Genomic DNA, 20,576 nt, shown 5'->3' on the forward strand with positions numbered 1-20,576 from the left:
GAGCAATAAATATAATTTGGTTTATACACAGGTTTTAGTTGATGTAAAATGATGTTCAGAATATGATTTGATCTTTCCTTCCAAAATAGATACATAACAATATATAAACAATTCTTGATTATCCTTGCTAACTAATTGGTCGATTATCTTTGGCAGATTGCCTGACGCCAGGCTGACTTCCTTAAGCCAAACAGGACACACTTCCAGCTACCTTCCTCTAGTGTCAGATTATGCATGATTTTCGATTATATTCGCCACAGGTTTACTCCTTTCTTGCCTTTCTCCTATTTTAACTTCCCAAGAAATTACAGAAATAGGGTATTAAACAGAATCTATATGTGATCACTTTTCTCATTTCCACCTTTGTTGAATGCACAGTTTTATCAGGAAAAGTAAGAAATCAATCTTTTAAAACATAATTACTTTTAAATAATAGAAATTTATAAACTACAATCATTGTTAGAAAATAAATGAATAAATAACTGAGAAAAAATAAAGTACAATCAAGATTTTCATCAGTAAGAGTTTAAGTTCTTAAAGTTATAAGTTTTACATAAACTACAAGATGTTTTTTATCTTTTACTTTTTACTTTATTGAATTGTTTTTAAAAATTCGACTTTTTAAATTTCAAGTAGAATGAAACCCACAATTAAAAGTTAGTTCATTTGTATATTAATGTATTTTCATATTTTAGGGTTATCTTTACAGTTCAGCATTACAACTATATGGAGTAGAATTGAATGGAGATTTTTGCCAGTTGCAGGAAATGATCATTAAAAAATACCAGTTCACTGACAGAATAAAGGTACCCTTTTAAATATATATTTCATTATCCACTGTATAACATAATTTAGTGAAATTTCTTCTGCATTGGAGTTGGAAAATCTTTTTGAATCTATTCTTGGTTGCTGCTGTGTAGAAACAGATTGAGTTGACTTAATATATAAAACATTAATAAAAGTCAATTATTATCATTATATTCCACTCACATATTTCTCTTTCTCCCCAATTTATTAGAAAGTAGATTATTTACATACCTATTTCCTATCTAAATTACATGTTTAGAAAGTTTGAAATGATTAACTGACTATTTTTTGTGTGTTCAGGAACATGTCAGAGCTGTGCTTCAGAGGCTCCAGGCCAACTTACTTTTATTACTTAAAAAAGAAAAAATAATTTTAAAAGTCAGACCCCACAACGTTCTAAATGCTATATATTTGTAAGACCGCACATCTTTATTTGGAAAGAAATAAATGGTACAAAGTAAACTTTTTCTCCTTGTTTTAACATAAAAATTGTTTGCTCTTGAGCAAATAAATGTTTCTTCTTGTTATCTTGCCTGTAGTCTGTAAAACTTGTTGATTGCAGTCCAAGTTAAGGTTTTGAGGTATATAGCTTTTAAATAAATAGTTTTATTTGCTTTTTTTGAATGATGATATATTCCAGTGAATTTTAGATGAATAGTAGGGCAAGGTCAATTAACATATTGTATTAACATTTTATAATTTATAAACTACTTTTATAATTTTTATATGGTCCCATTTGATCTGTGATATTCTGTTTTATTTATGAGAACACTGACTACTTGATGATGGAGCCGGAATTTGATGACTCTTACAACTAGCAATATAGTTATACAGTAGTCTCCCTTATCTGCCGGAGATATGTTCCAAGACCTCCAGTACATGCCTGAAATTGTGGATTACATCAAACCCTATATATATTATGTTTTTTCCTATACATACCTATGATAAAGTTTAACTTATAAACTAGGCACAATAAGAGATTAACAACAATAACTAATAATAAAATAGAACAGTTATAATATACTATACTAAAAGTTATGTGAATGTGGTCTGTCTCTCTCTCCCTCTCTCTGGTAATTTTAATTTTTTCACTCCAGTCCTATTCCTGAATCTGTGTGCCATCCCTTACCTGCAGTAAATGGCTTGGTGTCACTCGCTTCAGGGGATCCCTTGCTAAAGTCTTCGTATAGGCTCAATGCTTTTTTTGGCGCAACATGTTGCTGCCGGTGGGCACAAGTTTCTGCTCCTGTTTTCCACCCACAAATTTAATACCTTTTCCTTTTCAACTTAGCACTTATCACGCACTGTGGCCATAACTTTTGCAGTTTAAGATATGACAGCAAAACTAGAGTGAATTTCTTTTTCATTCTTTACAATTTCATAAAAGATTCGTTCTTACCTTAGATCTTAGCAACCTCAGCATGTGTTTTTTTTCCTTTCCTTATTAAGTCTAGAACTTTCACCTTTTCATTTAAAGGAAGTGTTTTATGGCTTCTCTTTGGCATATCCAAATTGCCAGCATCGCTACTCTTGTGCTTTGGGGCCATTACTAAATCAAATAAGGGTTACTTGAACACAAGCACTGCAGTACCTCAGTAGTCTGATAACCAAGATGGCTACCAAGTGACCAATGTGTGGAGAGTGCATACAGTATAAATATGCTGGACAAAGAGATGATTCACATCCAGGCAGGATGGAGCAGGACAGTGTGAGATTTCATCATGCTACTCAGAATGGTGTGCAATTTAAAACTTATTATGAACTATTTATTTCAGAGATTTTCCATTTAATATATTCAGACCATGGTAAGTGAAACCTCAGAAAACAAAACCACGGATGGGGGCGACTACTGTAGTGGAAAAAGCTCTGAACTGGGAGTTAAAACAGTATAATTATGACTATATAAATAATTCTATCTAAAACAAATTTTCACAAGTTTATGGTTTTTATTAGATATTAATTATCTCCCATAGGTAGTAATATTAAATATACTGTTTTCTCCCATTCTAAGAAGGCTCAACTTCTCATACTGCCTCACAACATCATTGGTCCAATAGATATTTCTTCAGTGTTTGTATGATATGGTATCTTTGTTCTCTTAAATGAACTCATTCTTCTTTAGGTACTTCATGCGGACATCTGTACTCAAGGTTCACTTCTGCAAAATGCTGATGTTGTTATAATGAATAATGTCTTCGAATATTTTCTTGATGAGGCAGTACAGGCCAGGTATGTTATTTATTCAGTCAAGAAGTCTGTTGTTAAAATATATTCAGCAAAGTATGAAAAGGAATTAGTAAAGTAGAAATGTTTTCATGTTTAACTTTTTAAAAATGACCTCAACTGCAAGGAAATTATATTAAAAAGGAAATATGTTCCGTATAAAACAAAAATAAAACTGTCTGTGTAAAATATTACATATAATTTTAGGTGAATATAAAATGATACCATGACCCAAGCATTTACTTAGCAATCAGGGATGAAATAAAGTAGTTCCTAGTGGGCCTTTATACTTATTCTTTTCTGCCTCCGTTTTCTTTTCTTTGAAAAAAAAAGTCATATGCTATGCTATCACAAAGTGATGGGAATTAACTAATGCCTATAAATGAATATAAAACAATATATAAGAATATTAACCAAAATAGTGGTTAATTATCACACCTTAAAAATATTAAGAGGTAATAAATTGTAGATTCCTGGAGTTTATTCCACTATTCAAGTAATGGAAAAGTTCTCAAATCTATAATTACTTTTCTCACTTCTCTGCCACAATTTAATGCTTTGTGACCTATAGGTTCCTCTAATTAGAAAATTCTTATAGTCTATAGTCTGAGATGCCAATTTTCTGGCTATTTAGGCTTACTGACTTCTTATTTATCATAAAGTCATATGTACACTTTAGATGCTGGAAAGCTCCTTTCCATATATACGAAAGGGAATTACTCAAATGTTTGGATTAGTGCATCAGTAAGGTTTCTACCTCAGAGAAATAAGAAATAAAAATGCATATAATTACAAACCATAAACAGTTAATAGTGAGTGGAATCCTGATTGGCTAAATTTCTTTATCCTGCCACCCATTCCCCTTTTACATTTTCCCCACGACCCCCCCCCCCCCCTCCCCCCCTCCCTCCCTCTCTCTCTCTCTCTCTCTCTCTCTCTCTCTCTCTCTCTCTCTCTCTCTCTCTCTCTCTCTCTCTCTCTCTCTCTCTCTCTCTCTCTCTCTCTCACACACACACACACACACATTCTGTTAGGTTAAGGTCACTATGGAATTAACAATTTAAATAGTTTAAAAAGAAACTAGTTCAACCAAAAGCTAATCATATAACCAAAGCTCAGCCAAAATGTAAGGACAAGTGGAATGATACTACTATAGGAGTTAGTATATGGGAAAACAGAAATATATCATAATAGAAAATGTGTACTCAGGAAAGGCTCAGGCTTCAGCTATAAGTTAGATCTCATTACAGGGTAACACCCAGATTGTAGAGTAATTGTTAGTTTAAAAGGTGCCTCAATGTATTTTTTCAGTAGTGAAACAAATATAACTATTACAATGACAGCTTACCAAAAAACTGCAAGTGCTATTTTGAGAGCCACGCTTAACCATGCCAATACATTTGGCATTCGTATTAATTTGTAAAATGTGTCATTTTTAAGGAACCACATCAAAACAACAAACAGCTCTAGCCCAAACACAGTGACATTTATTATCAAACATTTCTATGTGATTTTAGATCTAGCCCGAGAAAAAGAACATTTGTATCATTTTGCCTAATGAATTCCAGAATGTACTGAACTTATTAACCATTGCTATAACTAAAATAAGTACAGATGACACTGTTGCCCATCTGCCCCACTGCAGGGGATGCATATCCCTGCTTTGCTTAGCTATTGCTCCCTTGGAGTGGGGTATACTCTCAAGACTCAGCGTAGAAATCCAGTTCATGGAACCAATTTTAACACACTTCATAAAGAATTTAAGGGACTTTGACTGCCGATCCAGCTTTGACTTCTGTATCAGTTCTAAAATTGAGTTTTGGCCTAATTCGCAATACCTTGTAGTAACCCGAATCACCATCTTGTTAAATCTCTTCAATACTGTAACTTTACAATTTTACCAATACCCCTTCAGAAGCTGAAGAATTTACCAATTTCTAGTAAGCTGCTGCAGTCCTATTTCCTGCAGGCAAACATTTTTGCCCATCTGGATTTCTAGACACCACCTGTGCTGCATTTTCTTTTGTCATCTTCATTCTTAAAGAATTTTCAGTGTCTGGTAAAACCTAACATATAAAGTTTCTAATATGTTTTAGAGCCTGGGAATATATCAGCCATAATGTAAGGAAACAAGGATCATTATTAGTGACAGTACCAAGTCTTGAAGAGTCTCTCTCAGGTCTTCAGGTACGTTAAGCTTATTTCCCAACATTTTTATTGTCAAAACTTTTCTCCTGCTTTTTTTCTAGTAGCTGTTAAATATTCCAGAAATATTCTGTCTGAATATAGTAACAGATGATAGAAAGAATAGCAAGATCTTAATGGCTTAAGAACTGCTTTGTGTTTTGTTAATTGGCCTCAGGAGATCTGAAATTGTAATTCTTGATACATATTCCTTTGTTTCTCCACCCAGTTTTTCCAACTGTGGGGTTACAGTTTTAGGTTAACAAATGCTTTTAAATGTAAGAAGCTTTGAAAACCCACATCATAACTTTTTCCCATAGGCCAAAAGAAACAGAGTTGTTCAAAGTTCCAGAATCAAATAAGTAGACTGGAAGCCCACACGCAGAGTTTGGAACCTAACACAAACCACATCTTTGTTCTAGGTCAGTTTAGAACCTAACACAAACCACATCTTTGTTCCTTAGATTCTCCACATAAAATTTAATAATAAAGTTCAACCCAATAAATGACTCTTATATAAAGGTTAGTTAGTATTTATAAAGCTCTTTGAGATACAGATGAAAGATACTGTTATATTTCTTAATAATTATCATTTTAGTAGTGCTTTCCTTATATATAAGCACTGCCAAGTTTGTTATCTATTTCTTCCTTTAAAAAAACTAAACAATTATCAATAATACCTTCTTTAAAAAAATGTCAGTCATCTAAATTACAAAAGTAATTTGTTTGCCATAAAAAGGGAAATAATCCAGAGATGCATAAAGGAGTTAGTCTTCCCAGTTGCCCCCACACACACTTAATTCTTTCCTGTGAGATTGCCACCCCATGAGTAGTATGATCCTACCATACTTTTCCATACTCATAAATACATTTCTTTTAAAATATGTGGTCTCTGTGATTGGATAAAAAAGATATATTACATATATGTAATGGAGTATTACTGGGCCCTAAAAAATGAACTCTTACCATGTATGGACATAGAGTATATTATGCTGCATGAAATAAGTCAGAGAAAGACAAATACCATATGATCTCACTTATATGTGTAATCTAAAAAACAAAAGAAATAAAGAAAGAAAACAGAAACAGACTTAGATAACAGAGAACAAACTGATAGTTGCCAGACTGGAGCAGGATTGGGGGGCTGTATGAAAAATGTGAAGGAATAAAGAAGTACAAATTAGTAGTTACAAAATAGTCACGGGGATTTAAAGTACAGCATAAGGAATATAGTCACTAATATTGTAATAACTACATAGAGTGCCAGGTGGGCACTAAACTAATCAGGGGGATCACTTTGTAAATTATTTAAATGTCTAACCACTATGCTGTACACCTGAAACTAATATAAAGTAATATTGAATGTCAACTGTAATTTAAAAATAAATAAAATTTTTAACTGTGGTCTCTGATTTATAATTTCTATATATTGAAATAATTCAGTGATTTTTTAGAGATTTATTGATTTATTGACTTTTTAATATATACGTATATTTTTTAATTTTAAAAAGTTAGACATTTATACAATCCATGAAGTGATCCTCCTGATTACTCTATCACTCATCTGGTGCTATATACAATCCTTACAATAATATTGACTATATACCCTATGCTATCCTCTGAATCCCCATGACTGTTTTCTAACTACTAATTTGTACTTCTTTATCCCTTCCTCTTTTTCACACAGCCCCCCCAAATCCCTCCTATCCAGCAGCCATCAGTTTGTTCTCTGTATCTGTGAGTCTGTTTTAGTTTGTTCGTTTCTTTTGTTCCTTAGATTCTGCATATAAGTGAATCATATGGTATTTCTCTTTCTCTGTCTGACTTATTTCACTCAGCATAATAACCTCTAGGTTCATCCATATCATTGCAAATGGTAGGATTTTATTTTTTTAATAGCTGAGTAGTATTCCATTTTATATTATGTACCATAATTTCTACATCTAGTTGTCTCTTTATGGGCACTTAGATTGCTTCCATATCTCGGCTATTGTGAAGAGTGCTGCCGTGAACATAGGGGTGCAGAGATCTTTACGAACTACAGTTTTGTTTTTCTTTGGATAAATACCCAGAAGTGCAACTGCTGGGTTAAAAGGTAGTTCTATTTTTAAGTTTTTGAGGAACCTCTAACCTATTTTCCAGAGTGGCTGTACCAATTTGCAATCCTACCAATAGTGTACGGAGGTTCCCTTTTCTCCACATCCTCGCCAACATTTGTTGTTTTTTGATTTATTGATGATAGCCAATCTGACAAGTGTGAGACAATATCTCATTGTGGTTTTAATTTGCATTTCTCTGATGATTAATGACCATGAGCATATTTTCATATGTCTATTGACCATCTGTATGTCCTCTTTGGAGAAATACCTATTCAGGTCTTCTGCACATTTTTTAATTGGATTGTTTGTTTTTGTTGTTGTCGTTGAGTTATATGAGTTCTTTATCAATTTTGGATATTAACCCCTTGTCAGATGTATCATAGGCAACTGTCTTCTCATTCAGTAGGTTGTCTTTTTGTTTTGTTGATGGTTTCCTTTGTCGTGCAAAAACTTTTTAGTTTGATGTAGTTCCATTGTTTATTTATTCTTTTGTTTCCCTTGTCCAAGGAGATATATCAGAAAAAAAAATTGCTAATAGCAATATCAGAAAGTTTACTGCCTGTGTATTCTTCTAGAAGTTTTATGGTTTGAGGTCTTACATATAAGTCTTTAATCCATTTTTAGTTTATTCTTATATATGGTTTAAGAAGGTGGTCCAATTTCATTTTTTTGAATGTATCTGTTCAGTTTTCCCAATACCATTTTGTGAAGAGACCGTCTTTACCCCATTGTATATTCTTGCCTCCTTTGTCATAGAGTAAATGGCCACGTAGGCATGGATTAATTTCTGTGCTCTCTATTCTGTTCCACTAATCTGTGCATTTGTGTTTATGCCAGTACCATGCAATTTTGATTACTATAGCTTTGTAGTATAACTCTACTATATTAGTACAGTGATACTTTTAGCTTTGTTCTTCTTTCTCAAGATTGCCATGGCTATTCAGGATCTCTTATGGTTCCTTATAAGGTTTTGGATTATTTGTTCTAGTTCTCTGAAAAATGCCATTGGTGTTTTGATAGGGATTGCATTCAATCTATAGATTGCTTTGGGTAGTATGACCATTTTAATGATGTTGATTCTTCCTACCCATGAGCATAGAATATGCTTCCATTTATTTGTATCTTCTTCATTTTCTCTTTTCAATGACTTGTCGTTTTCTGAGAAAAGGTCTTTTACTTCTTTGGTTAATTTGATTCCTAGGTGTTTTATTGTTTTTGATGTAGTTGTAAATGGAATTGTTTTCTTAATTTCTCTTTCTGAAAGTTCATCATTGGTATATAAAATGCAACCAACTTTTGAATATTAATTTTGTATCCTGTTACTTTACTGAATTCATTGATCAGTTCTAACAGTTTTTTGGTGGAATCTTTAGAGTTCTCTATAAAGAGTATCATGTCATCTCCAAATAATGACAGTTTTAATTCTTCATTTTCAAGTTAGTTGCCTTTTATTTCTCTTTCTTGTCTAATTGCTATAGCTAGGACTTTTAATACTATGTTGAATAGAAGTGGTGAAAGTGGGCATCCTTGTCTTGTCCCTGATTGTAAGTAAAACACTTTAGCTTTTCCCCATTGAGTATAATATTAGCTATAAGTTTGTCATATGTGGTCTTTATTACGTTGAGGGATATTCCTTCTAGTTCCACTTTGCTGAGAGTTTTTATCATAAATAGATGCTGGATTTTGTTGAATGCTTTTTTTTGCATCTATTGATATGATCATATGATTCTTATCTTTCAATTTGTTAATGTGGTGTATCACATTAATTGATTTGCAGATATTAAACCGAACTTGCATCCCAGGAATAAATCCAACTTGATCATGGTATATGATATTTTTTAATATATTACTGAATTCAGTTTGCTAATATTTTGTTGAGGATTTTTGCATCATTTGGAGATGTTGGCCTATAGTTTTCTTTTTCTGTACTGTCTTTGTCTGGTTTCGGAATCAGGGTAATGGTAGATTCATAATAAGAGTTAGTAAGCCTTCCTTCCTCTTGAATTTTTTGGAATAGTTTGAGAAGAATAGGTATTAATTCTTTTTTGAATATTTAGTAAAATTCACTTGTGAAGCCATCCAGTCCAGGACTTTTGTTTTTTGGAAGTTTTTGGATTACTGATTTGATTTCATTGATGATAATCGTTCGGTTCAGATTTTCTCTTTCTTCTTGACTCAGTCTTGGGAGATTGTATGTTTCTAGGGATGTATCCATTTCTTCTAGATTATCAGTTTGTTAGCATATAATTGCTCGTAGTTCCTTATAATCCTTTGTATTTCTGTGGAGTCTATAGTTACTTCTCTTTCATTTCTGATTTTATTTATTTGGGTCCTCCTTTTTTTTTTTGAATGAGTCTGGTTAGAGGTTTATCAATCTTGTTTATCCTTTCAAGGAACCATCTCTTGGTTTCATTGATCTTTTGTATTTTTCTAGACTCATTTATTTCTACTCTGATCTTTATTATTTCCTTCTTCCTACTTGGGGTTTTGTTTGCTGTTCTTTTTCTGGTTCAAGTATAAGGTCAGACTGTTTGAGATTTTTTCTTGTTTCTTAGGTAGGCCTGTATTGCTATGAATTTTCCTCTTAGCACTGCTTTTGCTATGTCCCATAGATTTTGAGTCGTGTTTTCATTTTCATTTGTTTCTAGGTATCTTTTGATTTCTTCCTTGATCTCATTAACTCATTCAATGTTTGTGTATTTTCTAGGTTTTTTCTTGTTAGTTGATTTCTACTTTCATATCACTGTGGTCGAAGAAGACACTTGATATGAGTTCAATCTTAAATTTATTGATTCTTGTTTTGTGGCCTAACATGTGGTCTATCCTTGAAAATGTTCCATGTGCACTTGAGAAGAATGTATATTCTGCTGCTTTGGGGTGAAACACTGAAAATATCAATTAACATCCATCTGGTTTAGTATGTCATTTAAGGCTGCTATATCTTTATTGATTTTCTGTCTGGAAGATCTGTCCATTAGTATTCATGGGGTGTTAAAGTCTCCTACTATGAAAATATTACTGTCAGTCTCTCCCTTTATATTGGTCAATAATTGCTTTGTGTATATGGGTGCTCCTATGTTAGGTGCATATATCTTTTCTAGGGTTATGTTCTTTTGTTATATTGATCCTTTTTTCACTATGTAAAGCCCTGCTTTGTCTCTTATTCTAGCTTTTGTTTTAAAATCGATTTTGTCTGATATAAGTATTGCTACCCTAGGTTGTTTTTCATTTCCATTTGCATGAAATATCTTTTTCCATCTCTTTACTTTCAGTCTGTATGTGTCATTTGATCTGAGGTGGATCTCTTGTAGACAACATGTGTATGAATCTTGTTTTCTTAATCATTCAGCTATCCTTTGTCTTTTGATTGGAGCATTTAACCCATTTACATTTAAAGTGATTATTGATAGGTGCATAGTTATTGCCATTTTATTATTTGTATTTATGGGTTTTTTTCTCCCTTCTTTGTACAGAAGTCCCCTTAACATTTCTTGTAATTCTGGCTTGTTGGTGATGAATTCCTTTAGTTTTTTCCTGTCTGGGAAGCTCTTTAGCTCACCTTCAATTTTAATTGATAGCCTTGCTCGGTAGAGTAGTCTCAGTTGTAGGTTCTTATTTTTCATGACTTGGAATATTTCATGCCAATCCCTTCTGGCCTGCAAAATTTCTTTGAAAAGTCAGTTGACATTCTTATGGGAGTACCCTTTTAAGTAACTGGCTGCCTTTCTCTTGTTGCTTTTAGGATTTTCTCCAACCTTTGGCATTTTACTGATGATGCGTCTTGATGTGGGTCTGTTTGGGTTCCTCTTGTTTGAACTCTTTTCACTTCCTGGACTTGTATGTCTGTTTCCTTTGCCAGGTTAGGGAAGTTTTCTGTCATCATTTCTTCAAATAGGTTCTCAATTCCTTGCTTTCTCTCTTTTTCTGGTACCCTTATGATGTAGATGTTGGTATGTTCAGTGTTGTCTCAGAGGTCTTTTAAACTTCCCTCATTTTTTTTTATTCTTTTTGCTATTCCAATTGGGTGTCTTCTGCTACCTTGTCTTCCAACTTGCTGATTCGGTCCTCCACTTCATCTAATCTACTGTTAATTCCTTCTAGTGTATTCTTCATTTCAGTTATTGTATCTTCATTTCTCACTATTCTTCTTTACGGTTTCTCTGTCCTTTTTTATACTTACTATCTATCTCTCCATTGAAGTCCTCACTGAAATCATATATTCTCCCCTGAAGTTCACTGAGCATCCTTATAACCAATGTTCTGAACTCTGTTTCTGGGAGGTTTCTTGCCTTCATTTCATTTAGTTTTTTTCTGGAATTTTTTCCTGTTGTTTCATTTGTGGCATATTTCTTTGGGTTTTTTTTGTTTGTTTGTTTGTTTTCATTCTCATTGCCTCTCTATGTTTTGTTTGTTTGTTTGTTTGTTTGTTTTATTCTCATTGCCTCTCTATGTATTAGGAAGATTTGTTATGACCCAGGCTTGGCCAGGTAGCCTCATGTAGTAGGTATCCTGTGTGGCCCAGTGGCACAGTCTTCCTGATCACCTGCGTCAGGGGTTCTGAGTGTGTTCCTAGTGTGGTTATGTGTGTTCCCCTGTCGCAGCTAAGCCTTAATTGCTGTTAGCATGTCAGTGGATGGAACTGGCTCTCGGCTGACTGGCTGTGAGGACTGGCCACACACACAAGGTATGAGCTGCTACTGGGGGCTGACCCCACGGAGTGGGATTCATCCCCGTGGTCTCCTGTACCTGTTGAGGCCACCCTTTGCATGTGCTGCTTGTGGGACTAGTCAGGTGGTGTTCTGTTGTGGTCTGACGCTAGCCTTCAGGTGTGTTGGGTCTGTGGCCCTTTGCGAGGGGCTCCTGTGTAGGCCAAGTTCAGCCTCTGCCTTTGATTGCTCGGGACTACCCAATAAAAGGTACAAAGCAATCTGTGGATGCTTGCTACCTATGCTGGATCTGCAGGCAATTGTGAAAGAGCACCCTGTGAGCCAAGGTCGGTTTTCCCAAGTACTGGGTCTCGGGAGGCTTAGCAAAAGGACCAGTGCACCTAAAGGCCTGGGACTGCCTGTCAGCTGCCTATATGACTCTGCAGCTGGAAGAGCCATTGAGTGGTATGTGAGTTGGGTGGGCGGAGACCCACGGAGTCACCTGGGTAAAGCCAACGAATTTCACCCGGCCAATGAAGAGTCAGGTTTCATGCCAGTGATGAATCTGCGGCTTCCTATAAAAGCCTCAGATTGCAGCAAAGTCAGCCACTGTTCTTCTCAGGCCCTCAGACCCCCGTGATCTGCCCAGAAGATATTGCAATTCAGGCTGGCACCAGTGGCTCGACACCAAAAGTCTCCCCTGAAATGTGTGGGCTGTGTAGGGGCTACGTGAGCTGAGGACTGCTGCCTGCCAATAAATATGCAGCCCGGGAAAGCCATGGGGTGGGGCTGGCTGCCCAGCAACAAACCTCCTAGGGCAATCTGTGGGCTGGGTGGGGTGGGGCCCCAGGGAGACACCTGGTGGAGTGGGGCGATCTCACCCGGCCAATGCGCTTCAGAATCGTCCTCACTGGGGGAGGGTTCAATACAAGCAAGATGGCACCCACCTGTAGACTGCCCTGGACGGGGGCCCGACAAAGGATTAATGGTGGCTTTCCCTCCAGCCTTTACCGGGCACCACATATCTCAGTCTTTGCCCATGTCTCTCGTGCCTCCTGATCTGCTGACCCTCCACCAGAGCCCCGAGTGAGTGTCTACGAGCGAGTGAGTCTATTTGCAGGCCCTTTAACAGGACGTCTGGGTTTTCAGGTGTTTTCCATCTCACCCAGATGACGAGAGTCCTCACTGGTTTTTACTGTCAGGTTTTATGGGACCTTCTCTTCCTAGGACTGGAACCTGGGTTGGGCAACGCCTGTGTGGGACAAGGGCCCCTTGATCCTTCAGGGGGGCTTCTATAACCACACACTCCCTCCCGCTGCTCAACCGCCAGATGCGGGTGCAGGATGAACCTGCTTCATGTCTCCACCCCCTCTACCAGATTGATGTGGCTTTTTCTTTATACCCTCAGACGTGTGTTATGATCAGCTAGACTTCAGGTGATTCTCCAAGTTGTTTGTTTTATAATTTGGATATAGTTTTAACATGATCATGGAAGGACACGAACCCAGCTTTTATCCAGTCCACCATCTTGACAGAATCTAGTGATTTTTTTTTTACCTACCAAAATAACAACTTTTACACTAAATACATAAATTTGTCTAGATAACCATCGGAAATTAATATTTATGAAAGCGTCCCTATACATAAATTCTTGAATAACTTTATTGCTGCCCTGTTCAATGAAACTTCTTTAACCAGATATATATCCATTGGTGGCTCCAGAATTTCTGTGTCATTATAACTCAGGTTTGCAATGTGAAGGGAAGGGCCTAATGAAGGTTATGAAGAGTGATTAGCCCCATTCATGTAACCCCTTAGTACCAGCACTATGTATATGTGAGCAGTTTTTCTGTGTTCTCTGTGTATTCCCATTGTTGTTTTAGTCTTTTATTGTTTAAACCAAATGATAATTATTAAAATATTTACATTAAAACAATTATTCTATTCTGTATTTTCTTTATTCTTTTAAGTTCCAAAATCAGAGAAAATTAAGTCCTTGATTCAACAGACCATGTAGTACAACAAAGAATTGTTCATGTGGCACCATGTAGCACTTAATCCTGCTTATTGTAATAAAAATGTTGTGCTTGACACTTAGTCATGATGTCTTCCAGAGAATAGGATTATTCTGCAGTTTTCATGTTTGTTTATAATCTTTTTTTCCAGATTAATATACAGTTATCTCCCTGGGTTGAAGAAATACCACTGAACTACGATGTGTATCCAGAAAAGGATATTGACAGAGAAGCTCTTGAACAAATACATTTATATAAGATTCTCTAGCACTGAAATAATCCTACCCTAGTGTAATGTTTTGTTGAGTATATTACAAAATAAGGAAAAAGAAACATAACCCCAATACCCTAACACATATTTTTTCTCTATATTCCTTTCTAGTCCTTGTACATATGTTTACATATTTATAAATAGTTGCATGTGTATATACAGCTTTGTTTGATTTGTGTGGTAATTTAATTAAAATGTTTATCTGAAAATTTGTGGTTTTCCTATGGTTTCTTTTATTCTGTTAAAAATATAGATATGTCTTTCTTTAGTCACTAACTCTGTATACCAAGTCCAGATATGACCAAAAAAAGAAGTAGTTTCTATCAAAAGAGAGGGTAGAAGGGAAGGTAAGTTACATTGTATACCAATTATTAGATCTCTATTCTGTGAGATTCCTTATACACTTTATCTGAAGAGGCTAGTACAAGAACTAAAATAAAAAATAATTATAGTTGCTAGGGAAAAGCAAAACTAGAAAGATAGGCTCCAAAATATAAATAGAGATTATATCTAGGTGGAGCAATTACTAGTGATTTATTTTCTTTTCTGTATTTTTTTTTTTCATTTTTTTATAATGGCTATTTCTTTTGAAGTCAGGAAAAGAAAAAAAGTTTTAAAGAATACAATGATATATTAAAACTTGAACACAACTAGTTCCATTAATCTCATATTTAGTGTTATATTTAAATTATTTTTTAAAATTAAACTAACCCCCATTTTTAAATTGTAGAACGTTTTGGAGACATATCTATTGAAAGGATTTATCTGATATATTTTTTGTCACTACCTGCTTATGAAAAAGAATTTACAGTAGCAGTCAATTCTTTCGAAAGAAGGTATTGGTCAGTAGCTAAACAAAATGCTAAGAATAAAAGGTTTAGAACTTTACTGTTGATATTAATAAGTTTTTATATTTAGGATCTGGTAAAATATTGAAAATCAGAATAAATACTAGAATTCTAATAATTTCTTATTTACACAGGCATTACTTAATTCCTGCTAACCCATTAAGCATTCTTACCATGGTAGTCACCCAAAAAGAAGCTCAAGCAGAGTTGGGAAGTCACTAACAACTGGCATCTCAGTAAAAATTGGTGGATGTTGCTAGGAGGCTGTGCAGATTTTCTGAGGTTTAGAAAGATTTCTAGAAAAGGAGAAAAGGCTATTTAAAAATCTTTCTAAATAGTTTATAGCTTTAGTCATGATTATTTTATACATTATTAAATGTATTCATTAATTTATTATAAAACTTATATTTAGGCACCTAAATTTCAAACACAACAAACAATACTAACTAGCAAATAGTGAGACCATTACATAAGATACACATAGTAATCATCCATGAAAAAGATGAGTTAATTAGCAGTATGGCACATAATTGCATATAACAGCTATTGAATTTCACTTAATGCCACACCTATTCTTAAGCAGCTATATTTCCTAAACTCGGAATCCCAGTTGCCCTCGTGTTTATTTGACTGTTCCTCAGAAGCATGACTCTCTAAAGAAAAATATGTGGCTCTGGCCCTTGGTGAATGCCAGAACTCTTCATCTAGAATGCCCTGGACAGGAGAGAAGAATTGATAACACTAGCAACACTCGGGACCATAATAGGAGAAATCTATTTGTAAACCTAGTTTCAAATGATTCAGCCTCTCATCTGTAAAATAAAAATAAGTATTCAGCTATCATTAGTGGAATATGGTCAAGAATTAAAAGTGATTTCCATAGATAACGTGATTAAAGTTACAGAAATAATGGGCGGTTGTTTAAATATTGTCACTTATGATTTTAGACATGTTGAACTATGGACATTTAGTTGATGGAATGGAAAAAAGTAAAGTCTAAAATATTGGAAAATATTCTATGTGATAGGAATATACTAATGTTTTTAAATAAATGCCTGAAGCAAATATTAGCACTACAGGATATTGAGGATATAACGGTATTAATATTTTATATATGGAATTATTTAACTTAATTTTTAAATGTCTTTATACTTGCCTAGAGCTAATTACTATCATTAAAAAGGCTAAGTTCTTTAGAAGAATTTTTGATGTTGGACGTTTGATACTTCACGCAATTTGTCACTCCTGAGCCTCAGCTGCCTTCTCTGCCCTCTAAAGCCTATGTATCATGCCTCAGAAGGCTCAAGAGGAAGGAAGGTAGTAGAGTATTTTCATATTTCAGCAGCCAAATAAAAAAAATACACACAAAAAAACCATTTTTCATATAGTATTACTTGTGCTCGAACAACTAAAAAACATTAAGTGTCCAAATTATTTAGCCTTTACATCATAAAATACTTAATAAATTTGATAAAAATTTGATAGAAAACAAAAACAAAGTTGCTTATTAGAACTTTAGAACTTTTTTCTGTCAATGTTATTTTAAAGTTACTTAACTTCACTGAGCTTCTCCAAGTTATTCACCTCTTCCTCTCATCCAACCTCCTGTCCCCTCTACTAAGGCAGACACCCTTGAGGGCCCACTGGAATGAACCAAGGCGGCAACTCTGGGGATGGAGGGAAAAGAAAGAAGACCAGAAGTATAAAGGAGGGCCCAGCACTTTTAGGGAGATTACATAAATCCAGAAGTGAATAGTTTAAAAGTTACATTTATGAAGAAATACAATAAAAACAATATGGCATTACAACAAATTTAATAAGTCAAAAGATAAAAGCAAGAAATCCACTGAATAGAATCTTACACTATCAGCATAAAAAATAGTTAAATACTAAATATATGGTCAAAAAAAGAATGCTAACAGGCAAATACTAGGACAATAGCTTGAAAAGGAACCTGTGAAGAGTCTCTCTCTCTCTCTCTCTCATACACACACACACACACACACACACACACACACACACACACACACACAATATTAGCGTTGAAGAGAGAAGGTTGGGTGGAGCATAAAATTCCAAACATTTTTCATGTAAATAAGTAAGAATCTAGCTGGGAAAAAGACAAGTTAAGGATTTCTTTCACTGGGGACATGTTAGCACTGTAAAAAAACTTCTGCTTTTAAGAGGAACACATTTCCCGGGTACAATATTAATGAAACAGACCTCAGAACTTGGGCTGCCGTTAACTTCCCTAGACTTGCCCAGCTGCCTTAAGCAACTCAACAGTTTCAGGCTGCAGTTTATGCACTTGTAAAATAAGTTAACATTTTTGTATCGTGAGTTTCACAGAATTATTATTTATATTGACTGAATGATAAACACCCTGAGATACACATATAGAAAAACACATAAAATAGAATACAAATTGGAATTGATTGTAGTCTCTTAAAGAAGTGTCCCAAGAAAATTGATAGATATAATAATCATAATTGTATCAAAGATCCTCATTTCCAAGAGCACTGAAATTCAAGTTTCTCTTTGCTAACAATAGTGATCATCTGGTTGTTAAATTCTCTAAAACTTCTTGATTTTCCCAAATTTTTACTTTCTTTGAGGGAGATGAAAAAGAGAAAAATATGCTCAAGATAACTCCTAGGAATAAACTGAATATGGGTTAATGAAAATGTAATCTTGTAGCCTAAGAAGAAAAAAAATGTATGAAAAATTTCAACTGAATCTAATGGCAGGAAAAGATTACATGCTATGAAATCATTTCTTAAGCAGGCTCTATTAAACCACTTCCAAACTGACCTAAAAGTGACATAAATCAGACAGACTCCTACTCCAGAAAGGTGATATATATTTGAATCCTGAGCCCTCGAAGGTTTTCATACCAAAACAAAAAAACAAAAAACAAAAAAAAACCACCTATAATTTATTGACACATATATTTATACACAATGTATTAGCTGTTGATTCTGTCAACAACCCAATGAAGTAGGAGCTATTAATCCCATTTAACAGATGAGTAAACTGAGTTTTAGTGAAGGTAAGAAACTTCTCAAAAATTTTACAGCTAGTAAATGGATTCAACCCTATTTTCTATCTGAACTCCAAAGCCTATGCTTTTTTGTTATACTGCCTCCATATTTTAAATTTCATAGCCTAATATTAACCACAAAATCAACAAATTCTAATGGAAAGAAGCCTCCTAATTTTCCCTTTGGATTCCTCATCAATATGAGACTGCTTGAGTTATTGTCAAATGTATGAGCTGCAGCTATGACTGATAAATCTGTGGGGCACTTAAGCCAGGAGGAGAAATGACAACTAGTTCAAAATTAGTTGTTTTTGAATAAAAGAGGTATAACATGTCTTTAATGTTATAATTGGTATTGCTTAATACTATGAATATACTCTCCCAGATGGAAATTAATAATATGATTCTATTTTTACATTAAAATTTACCTATATAGAAAGCAGGTTCAGTCTCTTCCCTTTTTTTTCCATTTACTAAATTGTTTATACACTGCAAAATAATAGCCAAACTTTTCAAAAGCAACTGAAGACAAAATATACCAAGATTTCAGCTTGCAGGCAGAAAGGAGACTATAAATGATTTACTTAAAACAATGACTCAGTTTTTGGACTTTAACTTTGTTTATTTTTCCTTTCCAAACATACATCATTATTTAGGTCAAACTGCAAGGTGCAAATAAGGAGAACCGTTCTTTCTGCTGGAAGATGAAGAATTTAAAGAAGCCTAGACTTTTAGAATTAGAAGGTAAGATACCTTAGTATTAACTACGCCAACTCCATTTTCTTGGAGAAAAAAAATTATATTTGGAGCTTCTTTGCAAAGAGGGAAAAAGCAACTTCCTTAAAATATATCTGCATTCTGGCAACATGGGACCCACAATTTATGTTATAAAATGAAGCTTGAAAAGTTTCTTAGGTCGTTGTTGAGAAATTGGAACCTTCCTACATTACTAGTAGGAATATAAAACAGTGCAGATGCTTTGGAAAACAGTTTGGCAGTCCCTCAAAATCTTAAACATCAAGTTGCCACATGACCTAGCAATTCCACTCCTAGATAGTACCCAAGAAAAAGGAAAACATACATCCAACATAAAAACTTGTATACAAATGTTCATAATACATTATTTACAACAGCCAAAAAGTGGGGTATAGGAAACAAATATCCATCAACTGATAAATGGATATATAAAATGGGTAAATGAAATAAAATTCAGAATAAAAAGAAATAAAGTAATGATACATTATACAATGTGGATGACTCTTGAAAACATCTAAGTGAAAGAAGCCGGTCACAAAAGATTATATGCCGTGTGATTCTATTTATATGAAAAGTCCAGAGTAGGCAAATCTATAGAGACAGAAAGTATATTAGTGTTTGCTTAGGGCTGGGAGGGGCTAGATGGAGGATGGGAAGTGACTGCTAATAGATAAGGTGTTTCTTTTTGGAGTGATAAAAATAGTCTAAAATTATTAGATTGTAGTTGTGCAACTCTGAATATACTAAGAAACATCAAATTGTACACTTTATATGGTTGAAATATTGTATAGTATGTGAATTATATCTCCGTAAAAATGTTTTAAAAAAAGAAAATGAGGTAGAAAAAGAAAGTACCTTAGGTCATAAACAACATCTGTGGTTTTGTCATTGTAACAGATAACTATTTAGCATAACAATGTTTATATTATTAAATCGTAAAGTGAGAAGACTACCTATACTTTGACAAATACATGCTTGATTTTCAGAAAGCAAATAATTGCATAAAAAATTATGCTAATCTCTTTCTACACAAGAGACCTTTGTGCTAGGTCCAGTCCCTAAAGCTGCATTTCCTTCCTGCTCTCTCTTGCTGTGCTAGTAAACTTCCCTGAGACTGAACAACAACAACAAAATTATGCTAATCTCAGGTTCATTAGGAGAAATGAGATAATTTTTGTACTGTCATTTATTTTACATATATGTGAGCATAAAGTTATAACTCTGACAACACTGAAAACCACAGTCTTCTATTCCTCCTCTCATGCAAGTCCACTGTAGACCCTGGATGGATGTCCAGCATTTTCATAGCCTTCATAAATTTTTTAGCACTAAGGATAACTTTTACATTTATGGCTGTAGACATGAAACATGACCTGGAACATGTATGGGTGACAAAGATCTAAAAAAAAAAGCAAGCTGCCCAAAAACCAATGAGGCGGCATGCCCGAAAACAATGGAGTATGCTGTCCTTTTTCCTCTGTATTTAGTAAGAGTTTACTGGGAAATTGAACATAGGTACTGGGACTAGTAGATGTATATATATACTCAAATTGAAGGGTCAGAATAACTCTTGTATAAGGAAGAGGTGGTACTGATAAAATACATCTTTGATCACTGCAAAAGAACAACAATTTTTTTAGATGAAACAATTTGAAGAAAGCAATTTACAGAGCACTATTAAGATACA

The 20,576-nt window shown here is 34.4% G+C and overlaps 1 protein-coding gene across 3 annotated transcripts in view; it reads left to right on the plus strand.

The window, feature by feature from the left end:
• LOC102893009 overlaps positions 1-14,454 on the plus strand; it is a 33,238-nt gene extending 18,784 nt beyond the window's left edge. For all 3 annotated transcript variants that reach the window (XM_015590607.2, XM_006913480.3, XM_015590609.2), the window contains 4 exons: positions 696-806; positions 2,930-3,036; positions 5,127-5,217; positions 14,126-14,454. In XM_015590607.2, coding sequence (XP_015446093.1) covers positions 696-806; positions 2,930-3,036; positions 5,127-5,217; positions 14,126-14,242 — 426 coding nt within the window. In that variant the 3' untranslated portion in view covers positions 14,243-14,454. The remainder of the gene's footprint in view (positions 1-695; positions 807-2,929; positions 3,037-5,126; positions 5,218-14,125) is intronic.
• Positions 14,455-20,576: the final 6,122 nt, after the last annotated feature.

The sequence above is a fragment of the Pteropus alecto genome, unplaced genomic scaffold (assembly GCF_000325575.1).
Source record: "Pteropus alecto unplaced genomic scaffold, ASM32557v1 scaffold104, whole genome shotgun sequence".
In the NCBI taxonomy this organism is placed as follows: Eukaryota; Metazoa; Chordata; class Mammalia; order Chiroptera; family Pteropodidae; genus Pteropus; species Pteropus alecto.